General features: G+C 34.0%; 1 protein-coding gene across 4 annotated transcripts in view; it reads right to left on the reverse strand.

Annotated features, from left to right (window-relative positions):
* The window catches only part of LRP1B (LDL receptor related protein 1B), a 1,910,230-nt gene that overhangs the window by 278,808 nt on the left and 1,608,192 nt on the right, over positions 1–23,230 (reverse strand). For all 4 annotated transcript variants that reach the window (XM_045479681.1, XM_045479680.1, XM_045479683.1 and 1 more), the window contains exons 48-53: positions 16,726–16,839; positions 16,334–16,483; positions 12,958–13,080; positions 11,070–11,189; positions 6,326–6,454; positions 3,096–3,218 (exon numbers count right to left, since the gene is read on the reverse strand). In XM_045479681.1, coding sequence (XP_045335637.1) covers positions 3,096–3,218; positions 6,326–6,454; positions 11,070–11,189; positions 12,958–13,080; positions 16,334–16,483; positions 16,726–16,839 — 759 coding nt within the window. The remainder of the gene's footprint in view (positions 1–3,095; positions 3,219–6,325; positions 6,455–11,069; positions 11,190–12,957; positions 13,081–16,333; positions 16,484–16,725; positions 16,840–23,230) is intronic.

Below are 23,230 nucleotides of genomic sequence, written 5' to 3' on the forward strand. Positions count from 1 at the left end.
ACATATGGATGAAGTGATTCTAAGTTATAATAATAATTCTCAGAAGCTGTAATGCTATGTTTGTGTTTGGGAAGCAGTGTTGAAACTGTAAAGACAATGCTAAAATGAAAGAAAAGTAAATTTATGAAGCAATAAAAACAAAACTATTGTAATTATCCTATATATTGATACTTAGAGGTATTAAAAAGCTTTATTCAAATCACAGTATCAACCCATCAATTTTTAATGTTCATATCTATGCCTGTTTGTAAGTAAAACTCATTTGATTTTGAATATTATGAGTATTAGATAGAATTTCTCCTAAGTTTGTTAACAATAAAAACTATCATTTCCATTAAGAAACTTTCTGGTAAATCTGGCAAATATTCTACTTTTGAAAAGAGGGAATAAGATCTGTATGTTTATTAACAAATAGACAAAATTCCAATAGAAAATAATTCAACAATGATTATATAATTGAGATGTTTGTCACATAGAATGGCAAAATTAGAGAGTTCTAAAATACTCCAGTTTCCCTGGTCTTTCTTCCCTCCCGTTCCTCACTAGTTCATTCTCCTCAGTCAATAGGTCAATATGTACATTACATTCAAGTCTCTCCCAGCCCAGTAACAATAAAAATCCATCCACATAACTCTTAACTATACCTTACTCTTCTTTCCTACTACCCTAGGCAGCGTTTCCTCACTTATCTCCAGCTCTTCCTCAATTCATTAATATCCATTTCCACATCTGCCTTCTGAAATTCCTCTTTGAGCTAACAAATACCAAGTGACAAGTGAATTCAAAGGTGTCTCAGACTCTATCTCTTTCACTTTCCTTCAGCATTTGATGTTGAGCACACTACCCTGTAAATAATTTCCTAATTTAATATTTATAATCCACTCTCCTGGACATCTTTCTAACTTCACATTTGCTGTTCCCTTTTATCCTTCTTTCTGTATGAAGTCAACTCCTGTTCCATTCTAAAATATTGCAGGTGAAGCCCTAACTTCAATCTTCAACATGTTGCTTTCCCCTTTTCCTTTCTGCAGTGCTGGGTGTCCTCATTCTTGGCTACATTTTGAATATCATCTTTATGCCAATGACCACCAAATTAATCTTATTTTCCTGGTTATCCTTTGGTTTCTGGAACTAAATTTTCAAACACTCACTGTACAGCTCCATGTGATTGTCTGATTAACACTTCATATTCAAATTATCCAAAATTAATTCTTTTTTACATTTCTCTTCTGCATCTGCAAAACTTGGCCCTTAATCTCTTGTGTTCCAAAGTTCATTAATAGTAACACACCATCCACCAAGTCATCCGAGCTAGAAATTCTCCTTTCTCCTCCATATCTGACCGTAGATGAATTCTGACTCATTCTGTTCTCCTCATTCCACCATTTCTGCCCTGGCTTATCATCACATCATTAATCATCAGAACTATTGCAATAATTTTCTAGTTAGCTTACTTTCTCCCTAATGTCTCCCCTCTCCCAGGGTAATATTTCATCCACTCTGCTGAAAAAGATGGTCCTGAAACATATTTTGACTGTGACATTTCCCTATTTCAAATGTGTGTTGCCAACTAGGAGCCAAATAATTAAAAACAAATTCCTTAACAAATATTCCAGACTTTTTAGAATCCAGCTTCAACTTTCTAACTTACCTCAGAAAAGACTAATTGCTATTCTTCAACCATGTCAATTTACAGTCATTTGTAAACATACAAAGAACTTTCTATGTGTGCATAACTATTCTTAGCACTTTACAAATATTAACTTAATTCTCTTAACATCCTTAATATATATATATATATATATTATACATTATATATATATATATATATATATATATATATATATATATATAATATATATATATATTTAAAATAGATGAAGAATTTGGGTACAAAAAGGTGAAATAACTTTTCAAAGATCACACAGATAGTAAGGGGCAGGGCCAGGATCTGGACCCAGGCTGTCTGCCTCTAAGGTCCAAGCTTTTAACCACTGTGTATGTTCTCTACCATCCAAATATGACTTTCTCTAACAATCCTTGCTTCTTTATTCTTTAGTGACTCAAAAATTATTCTCTCTGCTTTGCTCCCATGTATTGTGATTCTTATTGCCATCTGACAATGTGTGCTATTTTTCTATATTGAATTTCTGATCTTCCTGTTTGTCTGCAATTTCTTCTATCTCTGTCTCATTCATCTCCATATCAACTAAGTAAGTGTCTAACAGAGGGAAGGTATTCAATAAGAATTAATTGTACTTTTGATTAACACCTTGAGTTATGATGTATCTTTTAAAACATCACATTGAATCCATGACTTAATGGTGAAATGATCATAAAAACTGGTATCCAATGATTTCTATCAGAGACTGCTATCAAAAACCAAGGCTATAGACACAACACAGGAAGAACAAAAGAGGGCACTAAATCTACTGCCTTTCATCATTATATGTGGATTTTAATGCTTTTCATTTTACATTTACTCATGTATGTAAGTTTTTTTTTCTTCTTACAAATATACTAGGTTCATGTAAGAATTCAATTTCAACTAGGAATTTTTAATGATTTTCACTACAAAAGTTATATTTGTATTTGTGTGTATATTATATATGTACTGGTCCTATAAATATATATGCAATAAGATAAATTTTATCATTATATTATTCAATTTTAACAAACAAGTGTACATGTAAAAGGATAAGGTGAAAGGAAAATATTATGTATCCAATTTCTCTGATAGTTGTGAATTCTTTTTTTTTCTCACTCAAGTATTTCATTTGGCTATAAGACTGACCTAGCTAGCCATATATTGTCTTTAAAGTTTAAAACACTTTAAACCAAAAACATTTTCATAAACATTTCCCTGTGTGGCTCCTAATAAGAATATGCTACACATAGGCATGATCTCCAAGTCAATGTGTAATTAAGCTAGAGGTTAAAGAAGTTATTGTGGCGCATCTATATATTACTGAGTTTACATGTCCTTAGTGCATAAACAAATGTGTTGTTCTTGTATTTACGTATTTCTTAAGATATCTTAAAAGATTCTTACTCAGCCTGACAACATCTTCTATGAAAAGTTTGGGTATACTTACCGCACTGCAGTGACTCATCGGAGCCATCTCCACAGTCATCATCATGGTCACAAACAAACTGCTTGGGGATGCACACTTTATTATGACACATGAAAGCATTTTCATCACATGTATTATTGGGAGCTAATAAAGATACCACAAAAAATAAAGTTAGATGAGTACCTATTTCATCTTCCCCCACCTTAGGACTTTGGGGAATTTATGCTATTATACTCAATAATTCATAGTTATTTACAAAAAAAAGAAAAGTTTGCTCAATATTCCATTCATAATATATATATGGACATACATATAAATTCATAATATATATTAACATGCATATATTTATATATGAAATATATGAATGCTGATTCAAAGTTTTAGTATTAATACATTCACCAATTCCACAGTGACCCTGAAATTTCAGGCCATTTAGCAATTTGTAAGTTTGCTAAAGGATGAATTCAAAAGTTCATAAGTGATAAAAAATCATTCAACTGTAATAATGTGGCTGGGTTTTTTCTCTCCTTATGCCTGCAGGATTGCTAGTAAAGTGATAAAAACCTTGCTTCTTTGTGAAAAATGAACCTGAAAAGACTACCGAGTGCTAATGCTCATGATGGAAGTGAAAAGAAAACATCAAAATAGCTAAGAAAACTATTGTTTCTAAGATGAAAATAAAACTTGGGTGACTTTGGGATATTGAAATAGGTTAAGATCTATGGTCTGATAAGCCCAACAAGTAAGTACCACATCAAATTAAGAATACTGATCCATGAAATGGAATACTGATTCTTTTGGAACCCTGATTCATGAAAACAATGCTCTAACAAGGGTCCTAACCAATGGGGAAAATAGTTGACCAAAATGTCCAATAACCTTCAGCAAAAGTTCAAAAACTGGTAAGTTTTGCAGAGTAAATAAACTTTAATACTATATGCATGGAATCATAGTGGTTTGAGGAGATCATTTAAATATTTTCAATTACTTTGTCTAATATTTAAAAGATTAATGTATGTTAGGACTCAAGGTTGTTTGAGATATTTTGAATATAAAAAATCTGCTATAGAATAGATGCTAACTAAACTTATTATAGTAATTACTGTAAAATATCACATAGACCAAACCATTATGTTGTTTACCTAAAACTCATATAATGTTATATGTCAATTATATCTCACTTTTAAGTAAAATAAAAAAAGAATCTGATATATGTCACTATAATATACTAGAAAGAGAAAGGTTTTGCAAAAAGTCACTCTGCTACTTATGATTTATATCTTATGGAAGGTTTTTTACTTTCTTGTTGTATCTGTTTCTTTATTCACTTAACGGGAATGATAAGATCTATCTGATAAACTTCTTGCAAGAACCAGATAAAGTATATGAAGCAGATCAGCTTATTTTAGGTACTCAGTAAATTCCCAGGTGCTATTTAAATTCCCATCTATTTAACAACTATTTTTGGCAGATTCCCAAAAACATTTCACTGAGATACTGTGGGAATTCAATAATGTAAATAAAACAACCTAACAATATAATTGACATATAATGGGCACTTGAAAAAATTTACATGCCTTCTAACTCCCCCCCACCACATCCATGTCTTAATAGGTACTTCTCTCTACCTAGAATAACTCTCTTTTTTCTCTTTGTCCTTCATTACTAAGATAATGTTATTTCTTTTCCTTGAAATCCTTCTATGACACTTTTACCCTTTGTTATATAATATTTCTTTGTGATGACCTAGTATCTTCTATATTTAATTTGATATTTAAAGTATTATAATTATTCTTTTACCCATATTCAAAAAAGGAAATCTCTGCTTTCAAGTCTGTAATGACTACAATAGAGATATGAGTAAGTAAAACAAAAAGGATTCCTTGGATTTAATCAAGTGTAACTTATTTCCAACAAATTTGTTTTCAAAAAAGATATGGAAGCCATGTAGAAGTAGCATTAAAACTTCCCATTATAATCATAGTAAAATTCAGTTACTAATAACTCCGCTAACTTTGAACTCTGTGACAGTTATATAACTCAAGTGAATTATGCCAATTCTAATACATGAATTATTCTTTAAAACACCAAGCAACAGAGGCTTATTTGGCATTAACGCTTTCAGGTCACTTGAGTACAATTTGTTGTACTTTAGCATAATTTACTTAACAGCACCCATGTGGTCCAAAAGTGTTAATATGTCTCCCAGAGTGTTAACTTACTACAATAGCAATAGTATACTGGGACCATCTGGATCACTGAATTGATGCATAATCCTTTGTTATGTAGCCCTCAGTGGCCCCATTGACCTTTACAGACACACATATCGGTTTCAAGATCAAAGTGAACTATTCTATAATAGCATGAGTTTTGAACACATAGGCCTGCCTCATAGTTTTCTTTTTCTTTCTCCTCTTTAACTACCCCGTCCACCCATATATACATACCCACACAGACACACACCTATATTATGGCTTCAAATACAGTTTTAAAGACCTGAAGACAGGTCATTGGAGAAATGATTGGCAGAATTCATTTTAATGGCCAGAATTCACAGCACTGTTTCTGACAACTTGCTCAGCTCAATGGATCCCCTATGTGACCTTGGGACAGTTTTCAAATATTCAGGCCCCTCATTCTCTTGATCATGCAAAAGATTTTATCTAAGTTTTTACTACTGAGTAATTCCGTGAACATTTCCTGAGGTGACCAAGAGTCAGAAACTTAGTAAATTGTTTGACCTCCAAAGGTGTTCCCCTGATCTCCCAGCTTCATTCAGCTATATCCATACTATTTTTACCTGACCTAAGGGTTAATACCCTCTCCGCAGGACTAATAGGTGTTTACTGGCCTTCTGATCAGTAGTTATTTGGGATCACATCAGTCATTTAGAGTGTCTGTAATAGGCAATCTAAAACACTTTGTGGGGGTGGGGTTCTAAAAAGAAAATAACAAATCTACTATAGTCACACAACATCAGATAGCTACATAATCTCAGAAGAGAAGAGATGGGTCTGTGTTCATCAGAATGGTTTTTAAATGGGTAATCCCAATGTGCATGCTTGAAAATCTCTGGACAGTAGCTGGTTAGAGGGGTTGCTGAACTACTCTGATGACAACATCCCACCTGATTAATTCTGGTACTATGTATGAGTCCAGGGAGTGGGAAAGTGAGAGAAAATGTGAGATGGTAAATACTACAAAAGCAAGAGTCTGGGGGTGCTGCGGCAGCTTTCCTTCACGTGTCTTACCACAGCCTGCTGTGGAGAGCTCATCACTTCCATTTGGACAGTCCCTTTCACCATCACAAAGCCAGTGCCGTGGCACACAGGCATGGGAGCCCTGACAGCTGAACATGTCAGTTGCACAGGTGGCAGTGCCTGAAACCCAAGGAAAGAATGCCATTAAGATCACTGCATGTCTGCTGGGGAAGTCTAACATTTATATTTCCCTTAGAAAGAAAGGACACAGAAGAATGTTGCTAACAAGGAAGAGATTGTAGCTATTTGGAATCATTAGATAGCATCCTTCTCCTACAGATGTTTACACATTTTCCTCCCAGAATGCATTTCTTCCTAATTGCAAGTGTTAGATTTCTTTTTTTTTTTTTTTTTCAACGTTTATTTATTTTTGGGACAGAGAGAGAGCATGAACGGGGGAGGGGCAGAGAGAGAGGGAGACACAGAATTGGAAACAGGCTCCAGGCTCTGAGCCATCGCCCAGAGCCCGACGCGGGGCTCGAACTCACGGGCCGCGAGATCTTGACCTGGCTGAAGTCGGACGCTTAACCGACTGCGCCACCCAGGCGCCCTGCAAGTGTTAGATTTCTTAAGGCTACATGGCAGAAAACAATAAAGATCTTTTCTGCTTGTAAGATGTAGCAAAGCATAGATATGTCATAGACTTGTGAATAAACTTTGATAACATTTATAAAAGACAGAACCTATAAGGATAATAATAATAATAGTAATAGTTATAATTACAATGTAATAATAATAATGAAATTTTTATTGCTTAATATATGCTAGGCACATAATATATTCACTCATTTAATTTTTGCAGTAATCCCAACCAGTAGACTATTATTAGCCTTATTTCACTGAAAGAAAACTGAGCCTCAGAGAAGTTGAAAGTCCCACAGGTTGAGCTAGGAGTCCAAAACTCTTCTGATTGCTAAGCACCTTCTCTTAACCACTAATGCTATGACTGTTACTCCCCACCTTGTGTTGGCTGAAAAGAATAAATGTATGCGTGTTCCTTTTTTTCATACACACTTAATAAATAGAATTTACCTTTGCTCTGTCAATTCAATGTCCCTTTAGATGTATGATGTTTTTCAGATGTATACAGAAAGAAAAAAAATGCTTGCTGACTTTCACTATAAATTCAAAGGGTCATTGGTGGTTTCTTTGTTTCTCTTTATGTGGGTATAGGGTAAACATATGAAACAGAACATGATTATTTCTCATGATATTTTCCTAGCTCCTGCTTTTATTTATATAACATGTTTGTTGAATGAATCAGTTACATGACCCTCAAATCATGTTCTAACTTTTCTTTAACTTCATTTTCCTGAGAGCAAAAGCTGCCCATAGAAAGATGCTAGAAAGAAAGAAAGAAAGAAAGAAAGAAAGAAAGAAAGAAAAGGAAGAAGACACATTGTTAGAACTATTCAAAAAAAAAAAAAAAAGCTATTATCTCCAGGAATAAAATATAATACTACTGAATGGAGTGAAGAGAGATATTTGTTTCCAAACATTTAAAGCAGTGACCAACATGCTTTCATTGTATAATTATCATCTTTCTTTTCAGCTGTAGAGTTGCTAGGAGCAGAAAATGCTTTTCAAGGCAATGTTTTCAATACGGCAGGGCAACAGGGTGCCCATATAAAACCCCTTGAGGATTTTCTCCTTCATAAACATGACTGTCCTTCACATATACTTTAGCTTAGAAGACAGGATGGCAAGTGAATGTAGAAAAGTCCTCCAGGTAATTCACATGTGCTCATTGGATTGGGGATCAGTGCTAATAGAATGAGGTTTAATATGATATCTATTCCTGGAAGAAATCATAAAAAATCTATTAAATAAATGTTGCTTTCATTTAAAAATGAATTTACCTGCTAACTATTATGTCTTTAGTACCTTCTATAATAAAATTATCTTCCTCCAGAATTTATTTTTATACTATTCCTCATAATGATCTATCTTTTCAAACTTGCCATTAGAATATAAAGTGTCACTTTTACTATTATACTCTCAATTAGTGCTTTAATTTCCATAATATTTTTGTTATTTAGCTTGAGTTTAAAAAAAAAAAAGGCATTCTCCCTAGTAAGGAAGTTTTGGTGCATGTGAAATTCCTTGTCTACTTTCCGATTATCACCCAATTTATTCTCAAGGTAGGCATAATAGATATAACATCAATTTGGCTATTGAGAAATCTAATTCGCTATGACCTTGGAGAAGACTAGTGTTTGAGCCTCACTATTTGTAAAATGAGGGAAATGACTAGATAATTACTAAGACACCTCAAGCTATAAAATGGCATAAAGCTCTTTGCAGCTAATTTCCTGACTCCCTTGATAGTATTCAATAGATTCTGTGTTAAGAGCATGCCAAAACATCATAGTCAATTGGAAAGAAAATGGGCCAAAGAAAAAACTCATGGCATCATTCCATAGTTACTCCTGCCATCTGGAGACACATTGCCTTTCTCAGGGAAATGAATTCCAGGAAAGGAAGACAAGCTGAAAGATTTCCACCAGATCCATCTTGGGTACCTGCTCAGATATTATATTTGATTGGTAAGAGTTACTATCCCATTTAGGAAATCCGCCAGAAATCTGAATTCTGGTCCTAGCTCTGTCATTACTGATTCTCTGAGTGACCTAAAGCAATTTATTAACTAAATGGGATCCTCAGATTCCAAGTCAGAACCATTATTGTGTTTATTAAGAAAGGTTGTGCTTACAGCCCATATTAGAATATTTAAAGATGAAGATTAAGAATCTACATTTTTGGGGCACCTGGGTGGCTCAGTTCGTGATCTCACAGTTTGTGAGTTCAAGCCCCGCGTTGGGCTCTGTGCTGACAGCTCAGAGCCTGAAGCCTGCTTCAGATTCTGTGTCTCTCTCTCTCTACCCATCCTCTGCTCACGCTCTGGGTCTCTCTGTCTCTCAATAATGAATAAATGTTAAAAAAATTAAAAAAGAATCTACATTTTTAACAAACTTCTAAGAAGAATATTTTGTGCACTTAAGGTTGTGAACTACTGAGATAAATTATTTATAAAGTTTCTTTCCAAACCTAGTATATTAGATTCAGTTCATTCAATGATACTTGGTCTAAAGATTTTGTATGTGTCACCAGCTTAGCAGTTAGCATATAAAATACAACCTGTAAGTAAATTAAACAGACAGGTTTTGACAACAGGTAAACATGTCCATTACCATTTTAATTATTTAAAAAGTTATCAGCACATTGATAGATGCAGATTGGCAATAATACTCTGAAAAAGAACATTTATATTGTATACATTGATTCATGATAGATGATCACAATAGTTACATAAGGGAGATTTTTTGTACCCTCTTAATAGGTAGCAATAATGCAGATGTGGGATAATTCAGCTCTGTATGATTGCATAAGCTTTACACCTTCTATTTTGCTGTGTCCACTCAGAAAAGACAGAGGTATCAATTGAGCACTTTGGTGTAGGGTGAAACAAAAGGTCAAATCCAAGATGATTTTAGTGACTGGCAACATGTTCACCTCATTGTAAGTAGGTGATTCTTTTGTTAAAATTAAAACAAAATTAATAGCAAAGAGGAAAAAGTAGTTAAAAGCCACTGGTGAAACATCTAATTGATTACTGATTTCTTTTTCCTTTCAGAGCTTTTGTATAGTGATCCTTCTGTATTTATCTGCCGCATAACTGTTTCAGCTATGTAAACAAAAGATAGATTTGGAGTGGCTTAAATACAAGAAAATAAATTGCCTGCTTTCAGGGGACATCTCTAATTTTATGTTGTTTACAAACAACTTGAATAGTATAAAATCCTATCAACCTGTCTCAGTGGAAGGGACCTAAAAGGCCACAACTACTGAAATTTAAAAATGGTGTTAAGTACACCTAACTCTGTACATGCACCTTATTCTATTCTCTCTAAAATAAGGATGATAAAAGCTATGAAATAGGGCTAATACAATGAGTAAAGATTTTATGCCTATAATACAAACATGCAAATAGAAACAGATCAGAAAGATAAACACAAAGACACATAAATAAATAGTAGAATGCCTGTCCTTTTGTAATAAATTTATACAGACTAGATCACTTCCTTCTTTTTCCCCTTAAAAAATTAAGCTAATAATCCCATTTAAGTTATTTGTTAAATGTTTGTGATTATTTGAAAGCAATTACACTGGCCATGTAGTTGATACATAGTGGGACATTCTATCTCTAATCCTAGAAAGCTGTTTATTGAAGTACACTTAAAAATATATAAATATCCCCCTTCTTCACTATCTATTTAAAACAATCCACTAATAACAATCACTATAATACATATATACAAACATAAATAGTGTGGGTAGCTTGTGACAGTGCAAATCAGTATATTTTTGAGGGCCACTTAGCAATACATATCATGAGCCATGAAAAATGTTTGATTATTTGATCCAAGTATTCTCAGTCATTGAGATCTATTCCAAAGAAGTAATTGAATACTAAAAAAAAATAAAATTTGCAAATGTATTCATTGTGAATATTCAGGAAAAATCCTAAAAACTGAAAAACTGTGTATGTAAAAATAGTAGAACAACAGGTTGTCATTAAAATAATAAAACCAGCTACATGGAAACGTATATGTAAATTTAAATTAAATTTAACAGAGTAGAAAACAGAGTTTCATGTTTTTGATTGCTCTAAAATTGTAGTGCACATATATCATATGCCTAAGAATTGAATGAGAACACAAAAGAAACAACTCACCGCAAATGCTATCACTTTCATCTAATCCATCTCCACAATCGTCCTCTCCATCACAAATCCAGTGTTTAGATATACATTTTTCTGCAGAACAAGCAAATTGGTTCCAAGAACAAGAAGAATCTAGACAACAAACAAAAATGTTTGCTTTAGATGCAAAAGAAAAAAAAATCATGTGAGACCATCTTAGGATAGATCTGACAGTGAGAAAGTCCTTCCTTTAGATTTCGCTAAAATCAATTGTCTTATAATAAAACAAGCCAAATTTCTCTTCTCTACTACAGCTCTATAAAATTTTGACAACAGCCTGCTTATTCCCGCTGAGTGTTCAGGTTATGCAACATTTTTCCTCCCACAGAATTTTCACAGAATTATGCTGGCCACTCTCCCCTAAATATATATTCCAGGGTGTCATTAAAAAAATTCAACATCTGGTACATAGATATAAAACAAATATTCCAAGTGGGGTCTAGTCATCCGTCCTAATTTTTAATTGATTTTTGAACAACTAGAGAAAAAAATGCTTCTAAGGCAAGATTGCAATATGCTATATTCACCAGCATAGAGGTTTGTTTATAATGATGAGGTGACTAAGGGGCTTTTAGCTCAAAGACAAGCCACCAGTTTTACACCCCTACCTACTAAACCTTAAGTGTTTTTACTTTTCTCTCTTAGGGACACTTAAGGCTGACTAATGACATCCAAATTCATTGGCATGGTGGCTTGTATTTTACTACCAAATTATGCATTTATAATAGTGTACTCCAATTATTTCCAAAGCCAGGTTTGTGATTTTTCTCCTTCACCCTTGGCCTATTCCTCCACTCAGCCTATTTATTACCAGGCAAAATCCAAAATAAAACCCTTCCAAATTCAAGTGTTCCAAATGTAAATGAGAATAAAAATAGACATTTGATTTTGATCCTATAAATTATTTAATAACCTTGCATCTTTATTTAAAATACTCACTTAGAAGACCTGTTGAAAAGAGTTTAGAAAAACTGAAGCCTGGAAAAAATGAAACTAAAGAAAGTACAACCGTATAATGGCTTCCTGTCCAGAAACTATGAATCTACATAAACTATTTGTAAAGTTCTCTGTTAATCCTGTTCAGAATCTGGCTCTAATGTAAAGATATATAGCATCTTAATCAAACAAAATGCACCTTCATATTTCATGATGACATTTACTTTTAGAGGAGTCTGACATTTCATAGAAGATCCATTTTTAATCTTTTCCTCTACTTTGTCTATTCACCACAGTGTACGTTATTTGTGTTAAATGAAAATAATGAATATATGCTTTGTTTCCCTGTAGGAAATTTCTTTGGCCTAGAAATTACAAAATCCACAAATTCTATAAAATAAATTTTCAAAGTGCTGTCTTGCCTTGCCAAGTAAAATGAAATGTACACATGAGAAATTAGGAGGTTAGATGCTGAGAGATGAGAATTTGAGGAAATACAAATTTAAGTAAACTATTTAAAACAATACATGTAATTAATAGAAACATTTAGAATAACACTGTTAATAGGTAGGCAGAGTATACTGAGTAGTGTGAACTAAAACCTTATTTTTTATAGCAGAAAGTAAATATATTAGCATTTCAAGTTAATAAGTCAGAAAATAAAGGTGTACCATTTAGATTGATAAAGATAACCATTAATGTTAAAATAAAAGGCTGGGACAGGAGACTGTTATTCTTTATTATAAGTTCTGTTCTATTTTAATTTTTATCATTTTGTATTATTTAATAAAAATGAAAATTTTTAAAATCAATTAGCAACATTTTTTATAAAATTCCTATGTAAAAAAGAGAACATCAGCATAGAAGTAGTAATAAGGCATACAGAAAAAGACAGAATGTCACAGAACAAGATAGAATGTCTCACCACAGTGGAACTCATCAAGTCCATCCTCACAATCTTTCTGACCATCACATATCCAGGTATTCAAAATACACCTTCCACTAGGACAACCAAAATAGTTTTCTTCACATTTATGTTTGTTTTGAACTGTGATAAAATACAGAATGTAATGTTAAATAATTTAAATTAATCTTAGCTTCCACAATGTTAGGTAGATAATAAAACAGTAATACTCTGTAAACTGGAAGAGATAAATAACAAAAAATCTTAAATAAAAGCTGAGATGGTCTCTTCAAGAATGTCAAGGTCATCGGTGTCTGGCTGGTCCACTTGGAAGAGCATGAGACTCTTGATTCAGGGTCATGAGTTCAAGCCCCACATTGGGTGTGGAGCTTACTTAAAATAAAATTTTATATATATTAGGGGCGCCTGGGTGGCAAAGTCAGTTGGCTAAGCATCTGACTTTGGCTCAAGTCATGATCTCATGGCTCATGAATTCAAGCCCTGTGTTGGGCTCTGTGCTGACAGTTCAGAGCCTGAAGCCTGCTCTGGATTCTGGGTCTCCATCTCTCTCTGCCCCTCCCCTGCTTGCACTTTCTCTCTCTCTCTCAAAAATAAACATTAATTATTTTCATTTATGTATATTACACACACATATACATATACATATACAAAAGAATGTCAAGGTCATGAAAACCAAGGAAAAACTAAAACAAGACAAAACAAAAATTGGCACAGACCAGAAGGGACTAGGAAGATATGATAATCAAATCCAATACAGGATTGGATCCTGGATCAGAAAAAAGATAATGGAAAAATTTGTTAAATACAAATAATGTGGAGTACCATTAATTAAAATAAAATACAATAAAATAAAACAAAACAATAAAACAAAATAGAACAAAATAAAACAAAACAAAATAAAACAGATAATTATGAAGTGAATGGGACTAAGGCTAAAGAATCATTTTTGGTGGAAAATATCTGTAATTCTATATTCATAAAGATGAATAACGTTACAAAAACATTAGTGGGTCTTTACTGAGAAAGTGTGGGCTGGGTGTTCCTATTGTCTTGTATTCAGAGTATGCTTTGACAAGGTTTATATAAGCATTCTGTACTTTAAAAAGAAAAACAATTTACAGTGGAATCTCTAAAAATGTTATCTCTTACATAAATATCTTGAGAATAAGTATCTGCATGCAAAGTTACTTTGTAAATTACATATTTTGTAGACTGTGGAGTATTGTTATTATCATTTCTTTCCTTTTTTTTTTTTTTTTGCATGTTTTTCAATGTTTATTTATTTGTTTTAAGAGACAGAGGGATAGAGCATGAGTGGGGTAGGGGCAGAGAGAAAGAGGGAGACACAGAATCTGAAGCAGGCTCAGGCTCCAAGCTGTCAGCACAGAGCCTGATGCAGGGCTCAACCCCATGAACTGTGAGATCATGACGTGAGCCGTAACCAATTGAACCACCCAGGCGCCTCTTGTTATTATCACTTCTAAGAGAGCATATAAAATATTAGATTTTTCTCTACTAAATTAGATTTTTCTCTACAAGGTCCCCTTGTACCTTTAGGTTTACATAGTTTTAGACTGGCTCATAGCCAATTTGGAAGCAAACCTTAGAACATACATCACAATATAATAATCCATTCACACTATAATAATCATATGACAATAATCCATTGTGACTGTATTAAGATAACAATCCCATTTTATTTTTTCAAATGCCAATTTTGTATATTTAATTGAAGATGAAAATAAAATTTTTGACAGAATTCACCACTAAACTGAAAAATCATGTGATTTATGTCTTACTTTTTCTTAGGATATTGCCTAGATATCACCTAAGGTGTTTAGCCTGACCTATTACTGGCTTCCAGTCTGTCCATCTACCTGTCTCATCAGTCTATGTAGCTCCCCTCTCCTTCTTGCCCACTATGATTACAATTCTTTATTAATGTTAAAAGTAAACTTTAAAAATAATTTGTTAATATTAGAAATATATAAAGGCCACAAAGTTTTTATATATATGTAAGTTTTAATGGGTATCTATTACATGCTGCCTTCAAGTTAATTTTAAAAATTAACTACAGCCATAATGAGGTAATTTTTGTAGAAAGAACAGATTATGAATCTAGACACCCAGGGTCCATGAGTCTAAATCAGTGTTAGTATATTTCTTTTAAAACGTCTTATGTGATTAAAAGTAAAATGTGGAAGAGTTGCAGTGAGCCACAGTCACAAGTGCATATAAAAGTTCTCCATAGAACCAGAAAAGTTCTCCAGTTCCTCCTAGGATGCAGCTAGCCTTTCAAACACAGAAGGAACAAAAATGATATCAAGAATGTTACAAATCATTGAGCAGGAAAACACAAAAATAAAAGGAATCTGCTAATGCAAATTAAGTGATAGATTATGAATTATTAAGAATATCGTTTGACACTAGAGATTGGGTGTGCGTGTGTGTATACTGCTGCATAGAATACCTATGAATATAATTTCCTAAAATATTTTTTAAAACTTGCATGTTAACTAAACATGGAAAAAGTGAGTATGGCAACAGGGTAAGAAGGAGGAAATACCACAGCTCCCAGTGAGACACGTGATTGCAAGGGTAAACAACCAATACACTTACAACCCTTCTGTACCCAGACACCATTCTGTTTTTCATTTTCAGTATGGTAGTCATGAAACTACTGAAATAGTTTCCTATAAAGCATATCTATTTCCAGTTATAGTAATTTAACACCTTTACTTCTTATATTTTTTTTAGATTTGTTTTCTCAAATACTTAGAAAGGAACAGCACTTTTCAATGGAAAGCATTCTGTTAAGAATGCAGATGACAATCTGAAAGAGCTTATGTTTGCAAAAATGGTTAAAAAGTCAGATATAAATATGCCTTTCTGACCTTGATCCAGTGAAAATAACTGTTACTCATGCTACTATGTCAAAAGATTGTGTAAACTTCATCAAACAGCCTAACATGACAATACAAACTGTATGACATTGAATAAAGCCAGTGGTGAGAAACATTGTCTCTCTCCCTTTAGTTCATGAATATTTTTTTTTCTCAGTATGTAATACTTCTATGGAAACTTTAGAGATCACACATTTTAAGACTTAATCACCAACTTTAAGAGGATTAATGACGAATTGAACATTCAAAGGAAATCGATCCAAATACAGAACAGATTTCTTGAGTATCATTTCATAACTCATTAAAAAAACATCAAGGGGCATGTTTGGAAGAGGATGGTTTCCTGTAATTTAGTCTACATTATTTAAATTTTAATCCTAACCACTGGATATCAAAAATAAAGTTTCACAAATTAATTGTATACAATGAGACTCTAAATCTCAAGGCAAAGACTTTTTTCTTTCTAGAATTACCTGGGCATTTTAATTCATCTGAGTAGTCCCCACAGTCGTTAGACCCATCACATATCCAACTTGGCAGGACACACAGTGAGGTAGAATTACATCTTATAAACCCTGTGGTTTTCACTCCAAGTTTATAGAAATGTGTACAATCTGTATTATCTGTAAGGAGGTAAACAGAAAATGAAAAACACCTCATCTGCAAAGATTATGAGCCTTCTATGTAGGTCACAGAAACAAGAAAAGTTAACCTCATTTGAAGAGATAAAAATGCAATTATCCTACACAACAGGGGTTAATTACACATCAATTCTGGACAAGGTTCAGTGAAACATTGGGCAGTGCTCCATGGAATGCCAAGGGTACCCAGGGAGGAACAAACAAAAGGTAGTGGAATATCTTACTGCAATTCTTTTCATCTGAAGCATCTGCACAATCTATGTTCTGGTTGCATCGTGCTGATCTTGGAATGCATGTCCCATCTGTACAACGGAACTCAACAGAGGCACAGGTTGAAACTGGAAAAACAGGTAAATAAAGAAATGGATAGATGAGACAAAAGCGACTTCTTGCTCTAACAATCTGAGTACAGATGGTCTCTGACTTACCATGGTTCGAAATGAGTTTTTGGCTTTATGAGAGTGTGAAAACTATACACTTTCAGTTGAACCTATACTTCAAATATGGAATTTTGATCTTTTCCTGAGCTAAACATCCGCAATATGATGATACTTTCTCTCTTGATGTTGGGCAGCAGCAGGGAGCCACAGCTCCCAGTGAGACACGTGATTGCAAGGGTAAACAACCAATTCACTTACAACCATTCTGTACCCAGACACCATTGTGTTTTTCACTTTCAGTATGGTAGTCACAAAATTATACAAGATACACAATACTTTATTATAACATTGAATTTTTGTTGGATGATTTTGCCCACCTATAGCCTAATGTAAGTAAGTGTTCTGAACATGTTTAAGGTAGGCTGGGCTAAACTATGATATTTGAAAGGGTGGGTGTATTAAATGCATTTTGACTGACAATATTTTCAACTTATGATGGGTGTATCAGGACATAACTGCATTATAAGTCGGGGAAGGTATGTATTTCAATTAATTCACATAGTTTTGTTTGGTTCTACTTTTTTAACTCTGGGAAGCCAAACTTAACCCATGGCTCCCACCCTTGGAAGCTTGGGTTAGAAGTCTCATATGTCTTCCCTGTAGCACACCTATTCTCTCCGTTGTGGTACTTAAAATACCTCATTGCAATTGCCTGTTTATGTATCTGCTCCCCCACTAAGTTGTAAGCTCCATGAACGCAAGAACTGTGCCTTGTTCCCATGATAATATAAGCGCAGCACTAAGCCAACATACCAAAACAAAAACAAAAACAAAAACAAAAACAAAAAAACTGCATGTTGCTGAGAAATTCTTTCTCCTTCCAATTTCAAAAGTACACGGTTGTAACACTAAGCCAGAGACACTGAGATGGAGCAACCACTGAGCATTTGCTTTATTACTCAGAGGAAATAGCTCAGCAATGCTAGAAAGTCATCCATGCCATTTTCTACTCCTTTACACAGCCGTATCACTAATATCTGCTATAGGAAATATGAATCCCTCGTTCTCAGAAGCATAAATGTGGTATGACTTGTCTCTATTGTTAGTAAGTATGGCTTTCCAATTCCCTGCTATGCTTAGATGAGAATCAGTTTCAATATGCTACTGTCATTATCTACACCTTATACAGAATAGCTTATGCTTAATCACATATTCCTTTCTACTTTGCTCACACATTCATTACCATACAATGGTTTCTAGCAATATGTTGTGAACAGGTGCATGACATACTATGTACATTAGATTAACTTAGGTGAGAATTTTATTCCAAATTCAAATTTCCACAGGTGGCTTATGTAAATGTACAACCTGAAGGGCTCTTTGATTATGCGACTTTTACTAGTGTTGTTATTTTAAAGAGCCCATTTAATTATAAATAGAAATTATATCAATTGTAAATGGTTAAAATGCCACCTTAAAATATGCAAATTTTACTCAAGGGTGTATGTGTCATTTGTATTTCATAATGCACTGTTCTTATTATATTTAATTGTATCTTGCAATTGTATCCTTATTTGTGCTTAAATGATGATTAGAATAAATGTTTTATTTACAATTTACAATTATAATTGCCTCGGTGTTTTTTTCATTAAAAATAACATCTTATCATATGAAACAGATAATGCTATTATGAATAGAAATAAATACACTGTTCCAAACAGGAAAAAAAAGATATTCTTCTTTTACATCTACAAAAGCAAAATCTCTTCCATATTCCTTTCAATTACATTTTACATTCAATATTTTTTTCAATAGAAACAGTAAATGGAATATATAACATAGAAAGCAATCATGACAAGCATTTATATTTTGTTTCTTACTTTGCTATCTATCAGAATCTCCTATTAAGAAGTTGTATTCCAAAAGATCCTGTGTAGTGCCTTTATTGAGAAGACAGGGTTCAAATTTCAATAGTGCTGTATTACAAGGTATTTAAACCCATATGCTTCCATTCTACACAAAGCAAAGATATTATCAATTGTCCTGCTTCCTGGTACATTGGCTGACAGAATAATGAATGCTATGTAAATGCTTAACTAGAGACTTCCTTGAATTTTTTATTTTAAAATTTCTTATGATTTGATTATTTTGAAACATGGTACATGTAATTGCATAATGTTAATTAAATTACTGGTACTAAATTTAGGATGTTTAAGAATTACTTGAGGAGATGTATTTAATGTCTGCTTTTTAGTATCTTACTTCACATTCTGCTTAAAGTTAATCCTTAAAGATTAAAACAAAACAAAAAAAAAAAAAAAACAACATCCTAGACAGTGGTAATATTCCCAGACAAATCTAAAAAGATTATCTCATAATACCCCTGGGTTTCCATCTGATACTCACAGAGTTTAAGGATGCCAGAACGATCACAATAGGCACAATCACAACTCATTCCACCACCTCCATCTCTCCCCAAACTTCCACAGAGAATCCCCTGTATACGTGGCAGGGAGCCCATCTGAGTGGGGATTGGTGGCAGACAGAGTGAAGAGGCAAATTATGACTCCGTGAACATGGGAGTGGCATCTCACACAGTTAAGAGGACTCGAGATCCAGCAATGTCACCGTAAGGGAGGTTCAAAAATAATTGTACTGGGGTTCTCAGGTGGAAGTGCATGTAAAGAATGCGAGAAGAGTAGGAATGTGGAATAAGTGGAACCCAGTTTTAGATGGTATTCTGAGAAGAAGAAAGAAAGGACAGGAAATCTGACTACATGAAAACAAACTATAACTTTGAAGTTGAAAAGAGGTGTTAGGAGATAATATTTAAAAGAAACACATGGGCAAAAGGATGAGGTAGGGGGTCAGGAAAACTGGGCAGAGGGTAGAATATTTGTAGGATGTGTGTTTTCTTCCACTTTCCAATAAAAAATACGTCTAATGAATCTTGGTGAGGAGGACCAGGCAGACCTATTAGAGTAGGTGCAATGTGCAAATAGGAAGACTGTACCTTTACTTCAAATCCTCTTTCCACAGAGTCTATAACTTGGTGTAGAGTTTGGGAACCATCGGAGGGTTAACTAGGATGTTAAGTCACACTGAAATTGGACATACTAAGTGGTTGCAGCATTTCATACGCAGTAGAAGCAAGGTGGTTGTGGGGATTAATATCTCCAGCATCTGTAGGCAAGGAAGGAGAGGGAGATGGGAGGAGTCCATGGGAACCACAGGAACTTTAGTAAACAGGTAAGCAAATGCCTCTTCTGCCAAAACGTCTTCCACTATGTTCCTTCAACTATATTTCTTCCCCACTTTGTTTTGGTCAGTCAAGTATTGAAATGTGTTTCACCCTTCGGGTAATTTTTGAGGGAGAAATGTACTGGAATCTCTAATTTGTCAAGTGAATATGAAAGCTTTCTGTCAATTTTTCCTCAGGCTAAAACTCCCGAAAAACAGAGAAAAGAAAATAATGTAGTCCAAATAAAGATAAGCCAAGTGAGAAATACTAGACTTTTCCCTCCAGATAGTCCAAAAGGAGAAGGAAGCCTGCAAAATGTGAGTGAAAACAGCACAGCCACACCAGGAATAGCAATGAGATACTACAAAGGAAGATCTGACAGGGAATGTGGATCAAAGCAGCAGTGAGAGGGAATAAAACCATTCTTCCCCTCATATACTTTCTTAATTTTCCTGTTCCAGCCACTTTCTTTTGTCTGTGTCAGTTAAAATATTTAATGAGATAGGAAAGAGATAAGATCGATTAGTCTTTCTGTGGTTTTTAGGACACTTGTTATAAACAACTTAAGTCAATGTTTTCTCTTCCAACTTCCCTGCCCAGCCTGCAGCACAGGGAAGCTGACAAGGAGAAAGAAAGAAAGAAAGAAAGAAAGAAAGAAAGAAAGAAAGAAAGAAAGAAAGAAAGAAAACATTAAATTTGCTATCATATCTCTTCTGTTTACTTTCAAACCACATCTTTTATTTAGCTTACTGCTTAGGCTCTAAAGGTATGCAAACCCAGAAGGAATGATGATTTCATCTATAGGCATGCTTATCTCTTCCTTTAGCGTATTGTTTGTGGATTCTTCAAAGTTTTAGTATGAACTTATGAAAAAACAATCACCAGTTTCCTCTCCTTTAGGTAGCCTTAGAACTACTTAGCTCTCCAGTCCACCTAAAGGTGTCCAGGTGGCCCAGGCAAGTTCACGTACTTCCCAAAGGGAGTAATTAGACCCATCTCAATTGGGAGAGAAGGAAGGATATCATGTACTCTCCCCGAACCTATTCACACAACCTCTCACACAACCAGAAGAGGAATACAGAATGACAAACTTTCTGAACAATTCTTCAGGTTATCTCCCTCCACCCTGCCAGGTGGCCTGATGTCTAAAACTCTCAGGGCAGTAATAAAAGATTTACAAGGATTTAGGGTTTTGCTTCTCTTCAAAAAGAAAAGAAACTAAAACTGATTCCTTATAATATCCATTTCCACTCTGTAAACGGATTTTCTGCCTTGTGGAATAAGAAAGAAAGAAAGAAAGAAAGAAAGAAAGAAAGAAAGAAAGAAAGAAAGAAAGAAAGAAAGAAAGAAAGAATTACTATTAAGACCTAAACCAAAGAAAAAAAAGTGTAAAATACTTCAAGTAATTTACAGATGATTCCACCATAGCCTCTCTCCATAGCCTATCAAACTGTCTCTGTGTATATTGACTTTCTATTGTACTAATTTATATTTTTCATGTCTTGCTTTATTTATGTTAAAAAGTACTGGAGGCACCTGGGTAGCTCAGTTGGTTAAACATCCGACTTCAGCTCAGGTCATGATCTTACCGTTGGCAGGTTCGAGCCCCATGTTGTGCTCTGTGCTGACAGGTCAGAGCCTGGAGCCTGCTTTGGATTCTGTGTCTCCCTTTCTCTGTCCCCCTCCCCCTGGCTTGCACTCTCTCTGTTTCTCAAAAATAAATAAAAAACATTAAAAATTAACAAAAAGTAATAGGTGGCACAAGTGTGTGTGTGTGCATGCATGCACGCAGGTGTGAGTGCCCACGTGTGCACATGTGTATATATATAACAAAGCACTGCATCCACATGTTGCACTGACCATAGAAACAGAGAAGGTGTATCTGGAAGAAAACACTTGGAGAGAGAACTCCTTTTCCATTGTCCCTGAGCCCTTACATGTTCCTTTTCAAATTTCATTATTTTTTAGGTATGATAAGGTCCCATTTGCTGGATGGCTATGCATCTGAATTACTGACTTATAAGATAAATTGGCTTATGGGATATAGACCCAGAAAGTCTTTCCCTAGGATATGAACTGTGCCCTGAAAGGACACTATGTGAATAAAATTAATATGAGGGAAAAATCAAATCCACAGATGTAACTGTAATAAATGATCTCATCTAAAAAGGTACCCATTTGTTTATCCTAAAGGAGCTAGTTCACTTACTTAAATCTATTAATTTCTAGCTAGTAATAAAGTATATGAGTTTTCATGAGCGCTCTTAGTTTCAAGCATCCTATATTAAACAGGAAGAATTTCAAGGCATACGTTTTACTTGTTGTTTTTAAGATATCCGATAGTTATGATTTTTACATTATTATTATCACAAAAGAAAAGTCTTGACTGAAACTTGATTCATAAATGCAGTAGTTCTTGTCCAAGTACAAGACTGAGATAGTTATAACACAGAAATCAAAAGTTTAGTCTAAGAAAGGGGAAATAACATTGTGAGTTATTTTTATTGTTATTCAGCAGCTGGTAATGATAACATTAGGCACAATAAAATCTATCTATATTTTTTTGGAAGACTTACTGCTCCCCCAGCAACATAAGAATTTGATATACACCTACCATGTACTAGGTACTCTGTTTCATAAACTTCAACTCATGGACTAATTTGTTTACCACCTTTGAAAAAATGTTTTTTTTTTTCATTTTTCAAGAAAATCCACAGTGAGTTATTAACTTCCCACAGTTCCTTTTATGAATTTTGTTGTAAAATGTACTTTTCGTATCTATTGTTCAATTCCTTCACATTCTATCTTGATATTTTTATCTTTATCCTAGCTTAAAGTCTTTATTATATTCTCCCTTCCTGCTTGCAAATAAATAATAAAACATACTTTTTTTTTTGGTCTACTTATAGTTTGGTTTCCTCCTTTCTTCCAAACACTTATCCATTTCCCTATACTTATCCCAGTATTTTACTATACTTTATCATTTTTAATATTTTATATGCAGTCTGAAATAACAGTTGATTTAGTCTGCAAAAGTATTTGGGTCTTCCTAAGCTACAGGGTCAACCTTAAATAGTAAGCTACTCAAGTGTTTGGCCAAAGTCTTAT

The sequence above is a fragment of the Leopardus geoffroyi genome, chromosome C1 (genome assembly GCF_018350155.1).
Source record: "Leopardus geoffroyi isolate Oge1 chromosome C1, O.geoffroyi_Oge1_pat1.0, whole genome shotgun sequence".
NCBI lineage: Eukaryota > Metazoa > Chordata > Mammalia > Carnivora > Felidae > Leopardus > Leopardus geoffroyi.